Here is a 21,997-nt window from a genome sequence, read left to right as displayed (position 1 = left end):
GTACAGTGTTGGTAATAAGCACGATATTAAGACAAGAACCGACTGTGATTTGTCCAAAAGAGGTGGGAGGACGAACAAGCTTGTGGGCAATTTACAAAGAGGCTGCCCGACAGGTAGTTCGAGGGTCAGAGATGAAACCTAGAGACTGGTCTTACGGGTATAAGTGAGTGTCAGCTTGGCGAGGAGGAAAGTCATAAGGGCATGGGTAATAATATCAGGCCTATGGAACAGAAAAGCACGGCAGTGCCCACCAAAGCATTTAGCCTCAGTCACCTCTGGAGACAATGTGGACCTTTTGTGACGAAGCCTGGAGCTTCAACAAGAGTGTATATTCTACCTGAGAGACACTACACAACATGTGGCCACACGGAGAGGCTCAGCATACAATCCAGATGCCATCCAATCCAGAGAAACTATTGTAGACAAGGACTGTAGCTGGTTTGTTCTTCGCCGAGCCAGAAGTACTGCCCATGGAACTTATTTGGGCTTTTTCTTCAATCTCTGTTTCGCTGTAGCCGATATAGAGGTGTAAACCTGAGACCCTACTGCCAGAAGGAAGAAGCACTAAGGGTCACAGGAAATCGACAAACTGCTCAAGGGCAGGATTCATCAGCCAGGGGAGGGACTTTTCTATTAAGACACCAGTCCAACTAAAACAAAACAGAATCCCACAGTCGAAGGTGGCTACAGAGACATATTCCTATGGTTCCTAGTTTGTTATCCTTGTTTCTAACCCTTAAGAAGAACCATATACCACATCAAGGCACTTTTGTTTGACCTCCCAAATCAAGACCCACCTTCTAAAATGTTACCTTACTTGCTTGGTTGGGTTTCTCATGTCTTTGTGACAGAAGGCAGTGCTACGTCATAATTTGCTGTAATCTGGACACATCACCCCTTCAAAAGATATGTAGTATGCAAATGCAACACCTTTTAGAAGGATTTTAAAACAATGCAACATGTTTATTGATGTGTGCTCAGATATGAATTTCAAAAGAAAACAATTGGTGCGATTAGACAGAATTACAGTGCAGACAAACATTTGAATGGATTGGTCACATAAACTTTCAAGAGCGTCGAGGAATACACACCCACCCACCCCCCGCGCAGGAGTGGTGGTGTCAGGGTAACGCTGAAGAAGCCTGTTGCAAGGATGTCGAACAGAAGGCGGCTGCTATACACACACACACACACACACACACACACACACACACACACACACACACACACACACGCACGCACGCACGCACACACACACGCACACACACGAATTCCTGTGTGAGCGATCTAATACCTTTGCTCCCTCCTATCAAGGTAATCCAACTCACTTTATCTGGATGTTCTTCTCCCCGTTACAATCCATGTTACAGAACATTGTCAGTTTCTCTACAATTCCTCATTTTCATATTTGTGTATACACTTTCTCCCCATACTTTGAAACATCCCAGATAATGTACTTGCCTTACCCACGAGCACGCACTTAACTTAATAATTCTAACATTAGGACATAAAAAAGGAAATAATGAAGGGAGGTTGAACAAAATGCATAGTTAGGATAAAAGGATAAAAAGTAAAAGGAATACAGAAAAACAAGTTAAAAAGTAAAATGGCAAAGGTTCTAAGTAAATATACATACAACATACTCAATAAAGGCAGTCAATAATATTTTTAGCTCATGAAAGCTACTAAACAATATATTAAATCAAGAATGGCTGCTTTGACAAATTATTTAAACAATATTTCCCAGCACTGGTCCAAGAAAACATGCATTTGATAGTTTCACACAAGTATGTTTGGCGTTGCATGGATTCTGTATGATCAATTGATGAACCCACTTTTGACTAAAAGGATCACATAAGAACTTCTGTTAACGCAAATTGTGCAGAATTCTGTGCTAATATGATTGTTTTGGTGTTGTTTTGTCATTTTAAATAGACTTAACAGAAAACCAACCAATGCCTGTGAAAGAGATCAAATGCATTTATACTTTTGCTCCCTCCTATCAAGGTAATACAACTCACTTTATCTGGATGTTCTTCTCCCCGTTACAATCCATCTTGCAGAACGTTGTCCGTTTCTCTACAATTCCTCATATTCATATTTGTGTACACACTTTCTGCCCATACTTTGAAACATCCCAGATAATGTACTTGCCTTACCCACGAGCACACACTTAACTTAATAATTCTAACATTAGGACATAAAAATTGAAATAATGAAGGGAGGTTGAACAAAATGCATAGTTAGGATAAAAGGATAAAAAGTAGAAGCAATACAGAAAAACAAGTTAAAAAGTAAAATGGCACAGGCTCTAAGTAAATATACATACACAGTACTCAAAGGCAGTCAATAATGATTTTAGCTCATGAAAGCTACTAAACAATATATTAAATCAAGGATGGCTGCTTTGACAAATCCCCCCCCAAAATATTTCCCAGCACTGGTCCAAGAAAACATGCATTTGATAGTTTCACACAAGTATGTTTGGCGTTGCATGGATTCTGTATGATCAATTGATGAAATCACATATGACTAAAAAGATTACACAAGAACATCCGTTAACGCAAATTGAGCAGGAATAACAAAGAGAAAAGTGCTCTGGGCATAAGCTGCTTCCCACATGAATTTGAATATAAAGAGAAAACACTAGTGGACACCCAAAACTAGTGCACACCCAAAACTAGTGGACACCCAAAGTTGCTGAAATATTTAAAAAAAACATTTAGAGAAAGCACTACAACCGGATTGATGGAACCTTTTCTACAATATGAATACTCCACCAAGTGTAAGACAGTGAGAAGAACAAAGCTGTTACTGGGTCAACCAGATGCTTGTAAATGTCACAGACTCACGTGTGTCCTTCTGACGGTTGCTGTTGGACCCGGAGGGGAACATAATCCCATCCAAGATGGCGGCATAGTGTAAGGAGCATATGTAAATTACGTCCTGACTTTTCATCTTAGTGTCGCAACTGTTCGTTGTTGCATTGACTCTGTCGAAGTCTTAGCTGTTTTCCGTCTTCGCTACCCACCTCTGCACCTGTAATTCTGTGCTGATTCCCACCGTAGCTCCTGCACTTCTCATGCCACAAAATCTACATCGCTGCATTGTGATCAGTGGGTTTGTCCTCAGCTGGTTCAAATCTCACCTTGCAAGCCGCCAACAGTTAATTCAAATGGATCCTTCCAGATCACCATCTCTACTCATCACCTGTGGAGTCCTGCAAGGATCCATCCTGCCCCCCTGTGATCTTTAATCTTTACATGGCACTGCTTGGGACCCTCCTCTCTCTACACAACATCCACATTCATGAATACGCCAGTGACACATAGATGCACCTCAAGATATCCTCCATCAAAGATATCCACAGGCTCAAGGCTATCCTCACATTGATCTATTCCTGGATGGCCAGTGCTTACCTGAAGCTCAACCCCTTCAAGACTGAATTCCTACTGCTGACCAATAGACCTGGCTCTCTGATATGAACCTCGAGCGATTCACACCTCAGCTGGCTCCCTATTCCAAGTCCCTTGGGTTCAACATTGACAGACACCTCACGTTCAAACAGCACATAGTAAGACACAAAAGGCCTGGTACCAACTTTCTCTCCTGTGGAAAAGCAAGGCCTTCATCCCAGAAATCAACTTCAGATCCGCTGTCCAAGCCTTGGTCCTCTCCCACCTGGATGTTGGCAATGTCCTTTTGCAAGGCCTTTCGGTGACTACCCTGGCCCTCCGGAAATGTGTCCTGCATGTTGCAGCAAGACTCATTAAAGAACTATGCGAATTTGACCACATCACCCGACGCTCATCACTGGCTCCCACTGTAAGCCAGTACCATCTTCAGATTCTGTGCATCATCAACAAGGCTGTCATCCTGAAGTCCCCAAGCTACCTCACTGAGAAACTCAGCATCTCCGGATGCCTGCGATCTACCAGAAGTAAGGAAATGTGCAGACTTGAATTACAACAGTGCAGGAAGGAAAGAACTAGAAGATAGACTTTATCTGTCTACACTCCAAGACTCTAGAACCTCCTCTACGTCAACATCAGACTTGCCCCATTAGTTCAGGAAAGAGCTCAAGACCTCCGTCTTCAAGGAATGGCTTATCCTTAAAACCTAGGTCCACACTCCCTGCTCCCACTGTCTTCCACTGATGCAGCCAATTGCCCACCCTTTCCTGTTAGCTCCCAGCTCTCGATTACCTGAAATACTCTTTTAACTGACATGTCATGGTCATTAAGAAAAGCATTCTTGAAGGTAGTGTGCCAATAAATAAAGCAGAAGTCCAAGATCCTCTGATAGCCTGACTTTGTTTTCTTTTTCATGGTCCTCAGCCATCTAGAATACAGACATTCAGTTATGCCGAATATTCTTCTATCCAGCAGCCTTGGTTCACGAGGGTGCCAGACAACAAAGCTTTTGCTGCAACATATTGTATGATCCGTTACCATGTGTGTACACAACAGATAAGCTTGCTACGGGTTAGGTGAGATCTTTATAGGTCTGTTATAGATAACTCTGTTTGACTCAGATGTAATAACGGTCTTTCCGAAATTCTACATTCATTTTGGAGCAAGATGCTCAGCTGAGTAGAAACATTTGCCTCAAAGAATAGAACTTTCAGGTGTAGGGGCGTGTAGTGTAGAACAATGTTTGCATTTGACGTAAAATAAAGGCAGCAACTCTGATGTGAGGCACATTGGGTGGCTTCACATGTGCATTCCCCACAGCCAAGGCAAAAATACAAAAATAGACTGAACAGTACTGCATCGCCTATCAGTTGAGCTTAAACGGCAGGTCAGGAAGGGATTCTCGGAAGTCACAATAAGCACCTGAGTAGCAGCAATATAACCCTAGCCTAAAACATATGTGCAACACTATCAATCTGAATTCTTACATAACATATCATTTATCTATTCTAAAACAGCTTTCCGCAGCACAAGAGGAAATAGCAAAGTGCAATACTGTATGCTTATGCTGTGCCAATGTACCTTTCCAAGGCAGTGGATTCTATAAAGGCAGTTTTTTTACAAGGAGGTTCAGAAGGTTTTCCAAATGCTTCTTAGATCTGAAAGCCACAAGTCCACCTTTGTTAGCCCATCTGTCAGATCCGGTGGCCCCTTCAACTTCCACATTGTACAAGAGATGTGGAAGATCGCCCAAGTATTGATCTTGACTAATTTTTGTCAAGCACTCTGCCCAGTTCAATATCCCACCACCGAGTGACATCAAGATAGCGTGGGGGGCACAGGAGTCCCACTTGAATGTTGTGTCTTCTGAAAAGATATACACATCTGCAAGTCCTTGCACAACGCATAGGCTCTTGTAGCCGGCCCCCGCTGCAAAGTACAGATTCTCGCTGCAGATGTCGGAGAGTGCTGTTCGGATGCTCTTTGCTTCACCTGTACTTGTGACAGCTGAAAACCGGTGTGACTTAGACGGGACATCACCATGGTCTTTTCCTATTGGCTGCTGGCATGTACTGTTCAATTTGGCCTCGTGAGTTCCAGAACAGGTGCGTGGTGGCACTGAGTGAAAGTTAGTGTTCAAGTAGGAGATCCCCCAGTAGCATTGTCCTTCCCATCTGTGGAAGAAACACAATGCAATATATAATTTTACATTTTTTTCTTGTGTTCTTGCTTCAGGTCTTAGAGGAAAATGTTTAGCAATGCCTTTAAAACAAATATATGACTAAGCAAAGCACATCAACATGTAGCTCGCCTTGGTGAACGCCACTAAGAGTTGACTTAACACGTCTTCACTGTGTACAACCATACAGTTTTTCAGAACTGTTCACAAAACGATGTATGTGCATTCAGATAGGGGAGGAAGGAGTACCTAAAACACAGAATTGTTAACTACGGACCATGGATTCTTCCTTTGTTGGTAACATGTTGGTATCACACATTCACAAGAACCATTTCCGATATTTACAAACACTTTCGCTTCTTTGAGTACAGAATAGCTAGCTGCTTTTAGCGTGTACACTGGTGGTTCCTGAAAAGTGAAACATTAGGCCCTTGTGAGCATTCTTCTAAACATTGTCCTCCCAAGACACAAGTCCTGCTCCCGGTGATAAGGGCCTAGCTTCGCCTTTATTGGCCATTTAAGCCATTCTACCTCAAAGCTGCCAACTAGGAGGTAATCACTGCCGATTGTGTTGGTCGTTTTAATGGTCACTGGGACTAATGAACAAAGGGAAGCACTTCTTGGAAATGGGAGACTCAAAACCTTCCACGTGATATAGATTGTTCAGTCATTATCACCTTAAGCTAGTTTTATTTATAAACCAGGGCCACTTCTTGCTTTCATCCAGCTCCATTTTATTCTATATCCTACCTGAAGAATATATGTCCACATTTACTTTCTGAAAACATATAAAACAAAATACCATTCACAAGGAGGTCCCACTGAAACATGACACTGATTATCGACTCCACCAAACTACCATGTAGCAAAATGAAACAAACCCCGGACCTCAGAGATGCAGTTCAGGCTGAGGCAGCTCCCAAAGAACTAACTTGCTCAAAAACAACTGTGACTTCCTTAGACAGGCACAGATTTTAGAGCCAGCAGCAGATGCAGTGATGTACCGGAAATGTCTTGCATGTGGGCCATTTCTCGGCTACAATGCAACCTTCTCCCAACACCACAAAATTGATAGGCAGCCTCATACTCTAACCAACACACACAAGCCTCTACAGTATCAACCTGACTAGATCCTTCATCTCTAGCATTCATCATCCACCTCCCATTACTCTCCCCTATAACTATTTTTTAAAAAAATATATGTTTTATTGATTTTCTAGAGCACAGTACAACGCAGTTACATTATATCATGAATAATGTTGTTACATTTTAGATACCTGTACCCGCGCCTCTTCCTCAGTGCTTCCCTTCCCCAACAAGTATCTACGGGAGAAAGGAGAGAAGGAAGGAGAGAGAAGAAAGAAAGCAAGAAAGGTAAGGAAGAAAAAAAAAACATGCGAACAAACAAATTGGTCACAGGGTCTCGATATCTGGATCTTGGGTGTCCAAGGTCAACGTCACAGAAGAAGTTATGCTTTTGGCAATTATTGCGTCTTCTCGGGTCATTTGATCATTCCCATCTAGTCTCATATTTGGTGCCATGGGTTCAGGGAGGCCCGTCATCTGGGGAAGTGAACAGTTCCTGAATTACTGCATTACAAGTCATGATGTCTACCGAGCCTTCCCTTCTTCCTGTCCGTAGGGCTTCATGCCACACTGCTGTCTCTGCTATTGTCCACCTTTTAAGATCCTTCCACCATAACTCTATATTGGGTCCATCTCCTGTTTTCCACTTCATTGCTATCCGTCGTTTGCTGAGTTTATCATCTTTGCCATCGCCTTGTTTTTGTTTGGGTAGCTGTAGAGTCCCAGAAGAAAGGCCTCGATGGTCCACGCTTGTCCTGTTATTCCCTCACTCCTTAGGCGCTGCTCTATTTGTCGCCAGTATTCTCGGATTGTTGGGCAGTGCCAGAACATGTGCCCCAAATCTGCTTTTTCTTCTCCACACTTCGGGCAGTTCTGTGCACTGGCGTCTGGGAAGTGCAATATCCTTTCTGGGGTTAGGTATGCACCGTGGAGCACGTAGAACTGCAATTGTTTTAGCCTGGCGTTCCAGGGTATTTATTTGGGTAGAGTTTCACTTTTGCCCATTCTTTATCTGTGAGGTTTCTGTCTATTATTTTTTCCCATGTCTGTCTGCCTTTGTTTGTGTCTTTGTGGGTTCCTTCTGCAAAGGCTGGTATATCCTATACCTGTCCTCCCTCCATGACATCATAGAGCAGGCCCAGGGTTGGGTTTTCTGTTTGCAATGCCGTGGGAGATGGCCACTTCGTGTCTAATTGCTTAACAAGTCTAGCGTGGGTTATGAATTGGCCATGGTGTATCCCATGGGTCTCGAAAGTCTAGTTTGACCCCTTCAGGGGCTAGGTCTCCAGTCGTGATTATCCCTTTGAGTTCCCAACAGTTTCTACTTTGTTTGAGGTGGTCTGTATTGGTTCCATTAAGCGCTGCCAACGGTATCTGGGAGAGTAAGGTTCTGTAATTTGCAGTAATTGTTTCGTTCTGTTCCATATTCGCCTCCCCAATTGTAGAAACTCTGGTGGCCGTGGGATCCTGTTTCTGTCCAACCACAGAACCTCTTTAAGGAGGAACCGTGATACGGCTTTGCTCAGGAGGATGTGTTCTATTGTTTCTGTGTCCGCTAGCCAGCAGGCAACGTGCTGCAGCTGGCCCTCTAGATAGTATAACTCATGCAGTAGTCGCATTCCCCCTTCAGTGTAATCTCTGCAGAGCGTCTCCATGGCAACTCTTCTTCGGCTCTTCCCACATATTAAGCTGCTCAGTATCGTGTTGAGGTCCGTGAAAAATGTATTGGGGTTATACTATGGAACGTTGATGAAGTGGTATAGCAGTCTGGGCAAGGCGACCATCTTAACCAGTGACACCCGTCCTGCCACCGATAGGGGGAGTTTCTCCCATAGCTTAATAGATGCTTCTATGCCCTTTTTTGCTCTCAATGTGTTGGTCTTGTGTGTGTCCTCTATGGAATGTTGTATTTTTATGCCTAGATATCGAAATGTGAAGTTCCACTTGAGTTCTAGACATGGGAGCTAATTTTCAGTCTTCCCAGCCCAGCTCGCCGGGGGAAACAGACAGGATTTGGCCTTGCTAATGGTGATTCCTGAGAGACGTGCAAAATCGTCTAGCACTTCTAAATATGTTCCCAAGTTATCTTCTGGGTATTGCATATATAAAAGTATGTCATCTGCATACAGGGATAGGACGTGTGTAGTTCCATGTATATGCAGACCAGTGTCCCGGAATGAGTCTCTCATATAAATTGCTACAGGTTCGAGCGTTAGGATGTATAGAAGGGGCGACAGCAGGCTTCCTTGTTTAGTACCCCTACTGATCGGAATGTATCTGTGATATATCTACCTGTGCGTACTCTTGCTGATGGTCTGGCGTAGAGCATACATATCCATCGCATGAACCCCTGTCCTATTCCATAATGTTCTAGCGTGGTGAGCATCCATTCCCATCTGACAGAATCAAAAGCCTTAATGGCATCTAGGGCTGCTACTGCACAGCCCTCTGATCTGGTGTGTGTCTGGTCTATGACTGCTTGGAGGCGTCTGAGAGTCGCTGTGGTAGCCCTGCCCGGAACATAGCCCGTCTGATCTGGGGGGACTAATGTAGCGATTACTCTCTTCAGTAGGTCCGCAAGGATCGCTGTAAGGATTTTCGTGTCTTGATTGATTAGTGTGATGGACCTGTAGGACTCGCATAGTTTGCTATCCTTGCCTAATTTTAGTATAGGTATTATTAAGGCCTGTTACATTGTGTCAGGGAGTTCTCCGGTGTTGTATGCCTCCTGCAGGACCCGCAGTAGTTGTGGTGCTAGTATATCAGTGTACTCCTTATAAAATTCAGACAGGAGTCTGTCGCTGCCAGGCGTTTTTCCAGTGGATAGAGAGGCTATGACCTCCTGTATTTCTTCTAGAGTGAGCTGGCTATCTAGAATTTTTCGCTGTTCTGATGTTAAGTTCGGTAGTCCTATGTCTTCCAGGGTTTATAGTATTTAATTCTTCATGGAATGTGTGCTATCTTCATACAATTTCATATAAAAGTTTTGAAATTCTTGGTTAATTTCTATTTGCAATCTCTTAGTGTGCCCACCCTCATCTTCTATCACTGCTATCAAATCTGGGTTGTCTAGTCCCCTCATCAGACAAGCCAGGAGTCTGCCCGGTTTGTCCCCCTGGCCATGCATTTTCTCAGTTTATCTTGCGAAGCTGAAGCCGCCTAGTTTCTCCCAATATTACATATATTTTAATCTTAGTGACATGAGGGTGCCCTCTTTATCCTCTCCCGGGGTCTCATTCCTTTATAGTTCTGTGATCTCGGTTTCTATTCAATATGGTTTTCCAGGTTCTTTTGGACCCTGCTTGTGATGGCTATCGCTGTACCCCTCATAACTACTTTGTATGCCTCCCAGACTGTGCTGGTGTTAGCCACGCTGCCCAGATTAAGCTCAAATAACTGTTCTGTTTGGAGCCGTAGAGTCTCCCTGAAGCTGGTGTCTCTTAGCAATTCTATGCACAATTTCAACGTGGGGAAAGGTGCGAGTAATCTGTAAGTGTCCACTTGACCATGGGGGAGTGGTCGGATAGGGTCCTGCCCTTGTATGCTGCTCCCATCATATTTCCCAAGTGTTCTCTCCCTGTGAAGACAAAATCGATCCTTGTGTAAATTTTATGCACACTAGAGTAAAACGAGAATTCTTGCTTACCATTGTTCAGCCATCTCCATACTTCTTGTAGTTCTAGATCTCGGATTAGCATCTGCAACGCTTTGGATGAGAGGGGGAGATGTTTCTCCAGGTGATCTGATCAGTCCAGGGCGGAGTCTAGTACACAATTGAAGTCTCCTCCCCATATCCAGTGGGCGCTTCTATACGGGGACAAAATGGGGTAGAGCGAGCGATAGAATGAGACTGCATTTTGGCTGGGCGCATAGCTATTTATTATGCAAACCTCCTTTTAGACTATATATCCGTGTAACAGTATGATCCTGCCTTCCGGGTCGGAGTATCTGTGCAAGATCCGATGTGCAACACCCAGCACAAACCATATGAGCACTCCTCTTGCATAATTGGAGAATGCTGAGCCATTTCCCTTTCCCCTCCATTTGGTGAGGATGTGCCTTTGTCCGTCAGGCGTTAAGTGGGTTTCCTGCAGTAGTGCGATTTGGACAGCCTTTTCTGCGCAGGTAAGACATCACCCTCACTCTCTTAATGTAACTATTTAAGCCACGCACATTCCACATGGCTATTATCAGGGTTTTTGCCATTGGAGAGTTGTCGTTTGTGTTCCTCTGTCCTCATCAAGGATCAGATGGTCCTGCCCAGGGTGTTTGATAGTTTTGTAGTGGGAATGTACGCCTGTGCAGTTTACATTTTGCCCCATGGTTCTTGGTAGTTGTTTCGCCCTGTTTTATTCCCTTAGTGTCGCCTGCATTTTGCCTTGTTTCAGCTAATGCTCCAGCCTTTTTTTGCATTCGTGGGCCCTGGGCCTCTAGTTGTCTTTCAGATCTGCTATGTCTTCGTTGGAAAGTATTTGACCTCTGTGACTGTAACAACAAAACTATAACCATAACTTGAACTTGTTGCCCATTGGTGTGATTCCATAGAGGAGTCTCCACCCATGGGCGTAATTATAGGGGGGCGGCGGGGGTTTTGTCCCCCCCAACTTTTATGGCATGCCATTTTGTCCCCCACATCTTTTGGAGGGAGGGCCTGTGGGCAGCCGCATATTTTTCTCTGTGTCGCTCAGCTTTTCATATTTCTTTGGCATCATTGGCAGACCCTGTGCATGGCGCCTGAACAAACTGCAATACTGCCACGGACCACAGTGCCATTGTCAGGAATCAGGGTTGGCACAGGCGTGGAGTGCTAAAATACGCCTATTGAGACATTATGTGCTGGAAGGACAAGGAAACTTCAGTTCCCAGCATCCTTTGTGTTATTTTGTAGTCTGGCCCGTGCATGCCTTGCCAGCTGTACTGCATCAAGAATCAAGGCAGATTAAAGGCAGGCAACGGCGGTGGGCAGGTGTGGCTTATTGTTGATTTGGAGCAGGAGGCAGGCTGCCGCATTCGGCAACAGGAGGAAGGTGTCTACGTGCGACGAAACGAGATGCAGTGGAGAAACGCTTGATCGCACACGTTCACGGTGCGGTGGGAGCAGGAGGGGTGCTGAGTAGCCGGCAGAGACAACGCTTGCTGTTCTTCATCTGGGAAGTCCCACAGGGCTCCCCAGACTCAAGATAAGTACTTGTGGGGGCAATATATTTCTGAACTGCTTGGAATGATTTACCGCTGTTTCAATATTTGTCTGGGAAGTCCCGCTGGCTCCCCAGACCTGAGATAAGTAACGCCCTAATCTCTTTGAATTCAATCAGTGTGAAAAACTAAAGTGTGTTTGTTACTCGTATAATTCAAGAACTTTGCCAATCTTGTGTGGGTTAATGCAGGAAGTACTGCATATGGACAACGACATTTCACTAGTGCCAGGAACTAAAGGAAATGCATTTATGTTGTATGTCGCTAACGCTGCCCGAAGGGCCATGTGTATTGTCTAATCATTTTGGGAAGCTTTCCCTTATGTGTGGTCATATTGCTTGCTTATGTGTTGTATGAGAATGATATTTCAGAGCAGGATACAGTACACGTATTAAGGTGTGCTATTCAGGAATCAGGTACATGTTAATAGTGCAGGTGATATTTCTGTTCATTCTATGTAAGTTAGAGTAGGGTTTTTTCCTGGTGTTTCCCCAGTCCCATCCACCTTAGGAGTTTCCTTACCCTCTTTCCAGTGCTTCTAATTTCCCCTCCCTATCCACAACCTCTCCCTAACCCCTCTTCCCCCCATTGGCTGCCACGTGGTGACCTGTTTCCTAACTCAGGCGTCTGTGCCAACCACGGTGGGAGGGTCGAGTTCATTCGGCTTCCATGGTTCGGGGGAGAGTGTCGATCTCTCTTCCTTCCAATTAGTGTGATTGTGACATAATAAGCCACCCCCAAATTGGGATACTCACAACCACCTAAGCCAAATGGACCCGACACCTCCACCTTTAGCGGATGTGCTAAAGGTTTTACAGGATATTCAGTTGGAATTAGCACATGCTAGGCAGGAAGCTACCACCTTGAAAGCTCAGGTACAAGGGTTGGTAGCGCAAGGTACCCCTTTGGAGGGGCCCAGTACCTCCACTACGGAGGGCACTTCCACTAGGGGCAATCCTACAGTCATTGTCCAACCACCGAGTAGTGTACCATTGGCCTCACTAGAACGTTTTTCTGGGGATCCTAGGAAATACATGACCTTTCTTACCCAATGTAGACTCCATTTTTTGTGCAAACCTGCGGCGTTTGAGACCATCCAAGCCAGAACCGCTTTTGTAATATCCTATTTGACAGGGGATGCAGCAGCCTGGGCGATGCCCTTAGTACAGAAAGATGACCCCTTGTTATATAACTGGGATAATTTTCTAGGAGAATTTGGTAGACTGTTTGATAGACGGGAGGTTTCATTGGCCCAAGACAAGGAGTTGTTAGGGTTAAGACAGGGATTACGAGATTTGGTTACATATGTGACACAGTTCAATAGATTAGTGATTGAAACTGAATGGCCAGAAGCAAAACAGACGGTACTGTTTTATCAAGGGCTACGGGAGGTAATGAAAGATGCCATTGCGCAGGTAGAACCGCAACCCAGTACTTGTACAGCGATGATAGACCTAGCCCTTAGGTCAGATCATAGAATGAATGAGAGAAGGGGAGACAAGAAGAAACCAGAAGCAGTCCCGTTTGTGAGATTGGACAGGAGTAGAGGAGGAAGGAGTAGCGATGTGGAACCAATGCAGATTGGTAGTATCAGAGGTCCGTTATCTGAGGCAGAGAAAGAACAGCGGAAACTTAATAAATTGGGTTTGTACTGTGGACAGGCAGGTCATTTTATTCGTACCTGCCCTAATACTCCGCAAAGGAATCTTGGAGGGGAACGAGGCAAGAAGGAAGTGGGAAAAGAGTTGGCCGACCTTAGGGGGAACTCAGGTGACAGGCACAAAGGAAGCAAGGTTCCCCAAATTAGTGGCAAATACAGTTGGGAGCAAGACATTTCATTTGTATATTCTGGTAACATTATGTTGGGCGATGTCTAAGCAAGTGGTGTTGGCTATGGTGGATTCAGGGGCCACAGGTAATTTTGTGGACATTACATTGGCCCACCAGTTAGGACTACCTGTACAAGATAAACCAAGAGTAGAAGGGGTCCAATCAGTGGACGGTTCTCCGTTAGTATCTGGTCCTATCAATCAACAAACGCATAAGTTACAGATGACATTTGCATCAGGTCACAGAGAAGACATTGCTTTTGATTTAATAGCTGCACCACAGTTTGGTTTAATTTTAGGAATGCCCTGGTTAGTGCAACATAATCCCAGGATTGACTGGGAAAAGCCGACTGTAGAGTTTACGGAGCAGAAGTGTCAAGAACACATGATATCTGAGACGGAACTTTCGGGATGGTTGGTTGATCAAGAAGGAAAGGATCAAGTGGTAGGAGCAGTGGAAGCAGGGATTCCCTTGCAATACCGAGTGTTCGCAAAAGTATTTGACAAAGGTGGGGCAGAGCAACTACCACCCCATAGACCATATTATTGTGTCATTGAATTGGAGGAAGGGGCGAAGTTGCCTTGTAGCAGAATCTACGCCCTGACAGAAATGGAAAATTAACATTTAATAGTGTATCTGGATGAAATGCTGGAGAAGGGGTTCATTAGACATTCCACGTCCCCTGTCTCCTCTCCCTTGTTTTTTGTCCCTAAGAAAGAGGGGACATTACGAACTTGTATTGATTACCGCGCATTGAATAAGGTGACCATTAAGAATAGGTTTCCCATACCTCTAATTTCAGTATTATTGGATCAGGTGCGGGTGGCAAAAATATACACGAAATTGGACTTAAGGGGGGCATAGCACTTGATCAGAGTGCGGGAGGGGGATGAGTGGAAGACGGCATTCCGGACAAAGTTTGGTTTATTTGAATACTTGGTCATGCCGTTTGGATTATGCAATGCTCCTGCAGCATTTCAATTCTTTATGCAAGAAGTTTTGAGAGATTTTATTGATGTGTGTCATGATCTCTGCTTCCAAAAGATCAGGACTTGCCCGACTCCGTTGGAAGCAGACCCATAACCCCGGTTCCGAGTGCCAGCCAGTCCCAATTGGGACCTTTTGGACCCTGTCCTGGCGCCAGTGGCACCAGGCTCATAAAGATGCCCAGTCCCAGCGCTGGAAGCGGCGGGCTCATAATGCTTGGGTGGACTTACCTTCAGCAGACCATGCTGCTTACTTACCTGCCAGTTGAACCCCTGATCCTCTTCTGTTTGGGACTACTTTTCCTGTTGGGTGGGGCAGGAGCCACTCCCTAGGTTCAGAACACTGGAACTCTTCTGGAAAGCAGGGACTCTTTTCTTACCTAGGCGTGGCTGTGGAAGGAGACACCTAAGCACTACAGGAGGCTATTTAAACCACACCCGATGGATGAATCTTGCTTTGTGTTATTCTGCATTCTCTGCAGCAGAACGCTCATCGTGTCTTCTGCTTCTGATCCTGGGCCTAAGGGAACAAAGGCTTACCATCCTGGAATCCAGTCTTCAGCAGCACCTGTAAAGACAAAGAAAGAACAGGTTAGCACTACGGTCTTCAGTGGCAGCGCATCTCTTACCTGGTCCATCAGCTGTCAACAACGCCTCGCGCTGCATTCCGGCATCTGAAAGACAAAGGCTTACCAACTCTTCGCATGCTCCGGAGGTCTTCGCACTGCATTCCGGCATCTGAAAGACAAAAGCTTACCAGCTCTTCGCACGCTCCGGAGGCCTTCGGCGCTGCATCCCGCATCTGAAAGACAAAAGAAGGTGCATTTAAAGACATTGGGCAACTTTATTACTCACGTGCCATTACTCCTTCCCACGCCGAATCCAGTGGGTATTCCAGCACCCTTCAGCTTCTCTAAAGCTCCGAACTTGTACCTGCAAGATAAAAGGGACAGTTAGTGCGCATCGTGAAGCAGGCTACAAGCGCTTACTTACGTGCTTCCAGGCGCTTCTATTCCTCACGCGGGTTCGATCCTCAACTCTCATCAGCCCGCCATCCGCCATCGCCGGAACCCTGCAAAACAAGAGATATCATTACGAAAGACTTTTAAGACATTGGAAGTGCCCAGAACTTACCGTTCGTGCAGTTAACGACGGACAGCAGTCCTCTGAGGTCAAGAGGCCTGCACCCTTATCCAGTGAAGAAACTGGTTACGGCACCCTGCCCCGAGGCAGATGGAGAGCTCGGCGGTCACTTACCTAAGGTGAGGGTGTTAACCTTTGGGGTTCTACAGGAGAAGAGAAAGGGGAGAGGAGAGAGGCACCCAATAACCCCAGTTCATTAATCCCATATTTTCTATCTGCAGACATCTTACTCTTCGAGTCAGACATACAGTGCACAGAGGTCCAGCCCAAAGAGCCAACCGTGTGTTACACATCACCTTTGAAGATACGGCATTCACCCAGTCAAGACCGGCGCCTCTGCGGGAATCAGGTGAGCGTTACAGAACACAAAGCCTACCGCAAAACTCCCACCCAGGCGCTATGGAAACCTCGGATACCGACCAGCTAGCCCAGTTACTTGGGGAACTAAGAGCAGAAGTGCATGCAGCCCGTCAGGAAACGAATGCTCTAAGAAGGGAACTGATTATTTCCAAGGAGCGAACAGACTATCTCGCTAGACAATTGCTACAGTGACAAGCCGGACAAACTCCGTTACCCGCATCAGGGGCAAATCTTCCTTCAACATCCTCTACGAACCCAGTGCAGATCAACCTACCTGGGAATGTACCTCTGGCTCCGCCCGAACGATTTTCTGGTGACCCAAAGAGGTTTGCAGTATTTATTAATCAGTGCCGGTTGCACTTCTTATGCCGGCCAGCAGCCTTTCCAACTGATCAAGCTAAGGTAGCTTTCGTGCTTTCGTACCTTAGTGGCAATGCGGCAGACTGGTCGATCCCTCTAGTTAATCAAGATGATCCGGTTCTCCATGATTTTCAAGCTTTTCAGCTCAGTATGGAAAAACTGTTTGCAAGACATTCACAGGGGCAGGCCTTGGACAATGAGCTCCTTTCATTGCGACAGGGTAATCAAGACCTTTTGGCTTATATTGCGTCTTTCAACAGACTGATAGTGGAAACTCGATGGCCTGAGGACAAAAGGATTACGCTGTTTTATAGAGGTCTACGTGGAGAGCTCAAAGATGTGTTAGCCCAAGTAGTGAATCCCCCGCAAGACTGTTCGGACTATATTGACTTAGTCGTTCAAATTGACCACAGACTGCAGAACAGGAAGGCCGATCGTTCCAAGTTTGATGCTCGAGTATTTTCCAAACCACCAACTCCTACCAAAGGAGTAGACTCCGGGGAACCCATGCAAATAGGGGGCCTGAAAGGACCACTAACACAAAAGGAGCGGGAAAGGAGAAAACAGCTGCAATTATGCCTCTATTGCGGAAACTCGGGGCACTTTCTTCGAGACTGTCCGGTGAAACCAGCCAAGAAGGCAGTAGGAGCTGCAGTTACCAGGGTCACAAACTCTGAGCAGGGAAACGACCTCGCCCGACAAGAATAGAGGTCCTCTTGCCGAGCATTAAAACCAGTTCAGTGACCTCGCATTTCGTGATACCTATGGTCCTCATTAGCCCTGAACATCCGGATCGATTACATGCGATTGAAGTTTACGTCGACAGCGGTGTCATCGGCAATTATGTGGATCATGAAATGGTTTTGAGGATGAATCTGACTCTTTGTCCAAAGGCTGTAAAGGACATCATTACTACGGTAGATGGTACGGAGATAGCCTCCGGACCAGTAACGCATACCACCCAAGAAGTGACGCTAGTAAGTCAAGATGGACACCATGAGAAGATCGTGTTCGATGTGATCAAGGCCCCTCAGTTCCAGATTATTCTAGGAATTCCTTGGTTAGAGAAGCACAATCCTCAGATCGACTGGCGAGCAAGAACGGTTCAGTATCCAGAATGTGTCTCTACTTGTCACCCTCGACCTGGTGTTGCACTGGCAGCAATTTCCTCGGAGGCTCCCCAGTTACCTCCTGAATACCTAGAATTCCAAGATGTTTTCCGGAAGGATCAGGCTAACTTTCTACCTCCTCATAGGTCTTATGACTGCCAGATAGACCTGATACCTGGATCTACTCCTCCTTGTAGTAGAATTTATGACCTCACCGAGCCTGAGAATCTTCACCTCCGACAATACCTGGATCAATACCTAGCGAATGGGTTTATTCGTCCTCCCAAGTCCCCTGCTTCCTCAGCTTTGTTCTTCGTTCCAAAAAAAGAAGGGGACCTTAGAACTTGTATAGATTATCGCGCCCTGAACCAGATCACCGTTAAGAATAGATATCCGTTACCTCTGATCCCTGAACTCCGGGACCAAGTCAGAAAAGCATGCATATATACAAAGCTGGATCTTAGAGGAGCCTACCACTTGGTACGAGTAAAAGAGGGCGATGAATGGAAGACGGCCTTCCGCACCAAGTATGGGCTATTTGAATATCAGGTCATGCCCTTCGGACTTTGCAATGCCCCGGCCGCCTTTCAATATTTTATGAACGATGTCCTCAGAGAGCTCATAGATGTGTGTGTTGTTGTTTACATTGACGACATCCTCGTTTATTCTTCATCGGAAACTGAACATCGGAAACACGTGAAAATGGTCCTCGAGAGATTGCGTCAACACAAACTTCTCGCTAAGTTGGAAAAATGTGTTTTCAACGTGACTGAAGTTGAATTCTTGGGATTCATATTATCACCTAGCGGAGTGCGTATGGATTCAAAGAAGGTCGATGCAATTCTCAAATGGCCATCGCCATCCTCCGTAAAAGGTGTTCAAAGCATGTTAGGCTTCGCTAACTTTTACCAAAGGTTTATCCCCGAATTCTCTCGAATAGTCCAGCCCATCACCGCCTTGTTAAAGAAAAACAAACGTTTTGAATGGGCTACCGAGGCGGAACAAGCTTTCCAGAATTTGAAGACTAGATTTATCTCTGCACCGATCTTAAAACATCCTCGCCCAGAACTCCCCTACATCGTTGAAACTGATGCTTCGAGCCTTGCCATGGGGGCAGTTCTATCACAAAAGGACCCAGTAACCAATCAGTTGCATCCCGTGGCATTTTGGTCCCGCAAATTCTCGCCTCCTGAAATCAATTACACTATTACTGATAAGGAACTTCTAGCTATCAAGTCCGCCTTTAAGGCTTGGCGGCATTATCTTCTGGGGGCCCGACACACCGTTACTGTGATTACAGATCACCGAAACCTGCAATATTTGAAAACCGCAAAAGCTCAATCCTCTAGGCAACTCTGTTGGGCACTATTCTTTGCCGAGTTTGACTTCATAATTACCTATCGACCTGGTACAAAAAACAGTAAAGCTGATGCCCTTTCTCGGATGGGAGTGGAAGAACATTTGATCAATCCTAAACCTGTACCTATCATTCCCTAACAAAGAATTCTAGGTGTAATCGCCACACAATCCATAGAGGAAGTTAAGGATAAAGCCAGGCTACTGGTAACTCCAGCAGACATACAGAATTGGCATCTGCAGGGAAAGGACTTTACGGTGAAGGACAACCTATTATATTTCCAAGAACGGTTATACCTGCCCAGCACAGATTTACAGAAAAAGATAATCTCTTGTTATCACGATTCTTTAATGGAAGGACATCCCGGTATGACCAAGACCTCGGAAAAGATCAAGCGCTACTTCTGGTGGCCGTCTTGGAAAAAAGATATCAGAGACTTTATAATGTCCTGTGGAGTATGCCCCCAAAACAAGAGTCAAAAGGAAAAACCAGCCGGCCTCTTACGCCCTATTGACTTCCCGCCTCGCCCTTGGCATACGCTTTCTATGGACTTCATCACCGATCTACCTCCATCCCCCGGATACAATACGATCCTAGTAATCGTGGACCTATTCTCCAAGATGGCGCATTTCATTCCACTCAAAGGCTTACCAACAGCAGCAACTCTGGCCCGAGAATTTCTCGAAAACATCGTCCGACTGCACGGTTTTCCTTCAGTTCCAATTTCGGATCGAGGTAGTCAATTTATTTCTCATTTTTGGCGAAGTTGCTGTCGGTCGGCTCAAATTGATGTGAGACTTTCGACCAGCCACCACCCTCAAACCGACAGGACCAATCAAACTCTGGAACAGTATTTGTGCTGCATGCTACAACAAACTGAAAAAACTTGGAAAGATATCCTTTGGATAGCCGAATATGCCTACAATAACTCTGCCCACTCGGGAACTGGGAAGACCCCGTTTTTTCTTTTATACAGTAGTCACCCTCGAACCTCGGAGTTGGATCCACTCCAAGATCTTGGAACACCAGCAGTAGACCACCTGCATTCTACAATCACCCAAGCCTTTAAGGAAGCCGTTTCTCACCTTCAAAGGGCTAAAGAACAATACAAGAAAGGAGCAGACCAACGTCGGAAGGAAGCCCCCCAATATCAAGTAGGAGATAAAGTCTGGTTATCCACCAAATATCTACCTCTAAAAGGACCACGCACATTCAACCCAAGATACCTTGGTCCCTATTCCATCACTACCATAGTAAATCCAGTAGCGGTCAAGTTGGACTTGCCCCCTCACATGAAGATACATCCGGTCTACCACGTCTCTCTATTAAAACCCGTGCAACCTCAAACCCGACTAACTACATCTCCAAAACCTATTCTAGTTGATGGAGAACTCGAGTTTGAAGTCAAAAGCATCCTGGATTCCAAGATCTCCAAATCTAAACTATTTTACCTGATTGACTGGAAAGGCTACGGTCCCCAAGAAAGATCCTGGGAACCTGCAGAATATGTCCACGCGCCTCGTCTAATCAAAAGATTTCATCGAACATTTCCTAACAAGCCCAAACCCCCGGAGAAGCCCGGTTTGGGAGGGGCCTTGAGGGGGGGTGCTGTCATGATCTCTGCTTCCAAAAGATCAGGACTTGCCCGACTCCCTTGGAAGCAGACCCATAACCCCGGTTCCGAGTGCCAGCCAGTCCCAATTGGGACCTTTTGGACCCTGTCCTGGCGCCAGTGGCACCAGGCTCATAAAGATGCCCAGTCCCAGCGCTGTAAGCGCCGGGCTCATAATGCTTGGGTGGACTTACCTGCAGCAGACCATGCTGCTTACTTACCTGCCAGTTGAACCCCTGATCCTCTTCCTGTTTTGGGACTACTTTTCCTGTTGGGTGGGGCAGGAGCCAATCCCTAGGTTCAGAACACTGGAACTCTTCTGGAAAGCAGGGACTCTTTTCTTACCTAGGCGTCGCTGTGGAAGGAGACACCTAAGCACTACAGGAGGCTATTTAAACCACACCCGATGGATGAATCTTGCTTTGTGTTATTCTGCATTCTCTGCAGCAGAACGCTCATCATGTCTTCTGCTTCTGATCCTGGGCCTAAGGGAACAAAGGCTTACCATCCTGGAATCCAGTCTTCAGCAGCACCTGTAAAGACAAAGGGCCTCATTACAACCCAGGCGGTAAGTTACTGCCTGGGCCGTGACTTTACCACCATGGCGTAAACTACGTTTACGCCATGGTGGTTGGCGGACTTACCGCCCCATTCCGACCTTGGCGGGGCGGTAAGTCCCCAATCCCCATTTACCCTTCCCCATTCCCATTTTTGCCCCATAGGGCATAATGGGAGTGGGGAAGGCGTTAATTACGCCACCGTAAATTACGGTGGCGTAATTAACTCCATGGTCCCTTAGCGCCATGGATTTTAACACCTGCTAAAAGCAGGTGTTAAATCCGCCATGGCGCTAAGGGACCTCGTACTCAGGCGGTAAGGGTCGGCGCTGTTTACGCTGCCGTAAACCCCTTACCGCCTGGGTCGTAATGAGGCCCAAAGAAAGAACAGGTTAGCACTATGGTCTTCAGTGGCAGCGCATCTCTTACCTGGTCCATCGGCTGTCACCAACGCCTCGCGCTGCATTCCGGCATCTGAAAGACAAAGGCTTACCTACTCTTTGCATGCTCCGGAGGTCTTCGCACTGCATTCCGGCATCTGAAAGACAAAAGCTTACCAGCTCTTTGCACGCTCCTGAGGCCTTCGGCGCTGCATCCTGCATCTGAAAGACAAAAGAAGGTGCGTTTAAAGACATTGGGCAACTTTATTACTCACGTGCCATTACTCCTTCCCACGCCGAATCCAGTGGGTATTCCAGCACCCTTCAGCTTCTCTAAAGCTCCGAACTTGTACCTGCAAGATAAAAGGGACAGTTAGTGCGCATCGTGAAGCAGGCTACAAGCGCTTACTTACGTGCTTCCAGGCGCTT

General features: G+C 46.0%; 1 protein-coding gene across 2 annotated transcripts in view; it reads right to left on the bottom strand.

Annotated features, from left to right (window-relative positions):
• Positions 1-931: 931 nt before the first annotated feature.
• INPP1 (inositol polyphosphate-1-phosphatase) overlaps positions 932-21,997 on the bottom strand; it is a 306,706-nt gene continuing 285,640 nt past the window's right edge. For both annotated transcript variants that reach the window (XM_069615667.1, XM_069615666.1), the window contains exon 6: positions 932-5,587. In XM_069615667.1, coding sequence (XP_069471768.1) covers positions 5,014-5,587 — 574 coding nt within the window. In that variant the 3' untranslated portion in view covers positions 932-5,013. The remainder of the gene's footprint in view (positions 5,588-21,997) is intronic.

The sequence above is a fragment of the Ambystoma mexicanum genome, chromosome 9 (genome assembly GCF_040938575.1).
Source record: "Ambystoma mexicanum isolate Mex_15411 chromosome 9, UKY_AmexF1_1, whole genome shotgun sequence".
NCBI lineage: Eukaryota > Metazoa > Chordata > Amphibia > Caudata > Ambystomatidae > Ambystoma > Ambystoma mexicanum.
Note: the sequence above shows the minus strand (reverse complement) of the source record. Positions and strands in the feature narration are given on the sequence as shown.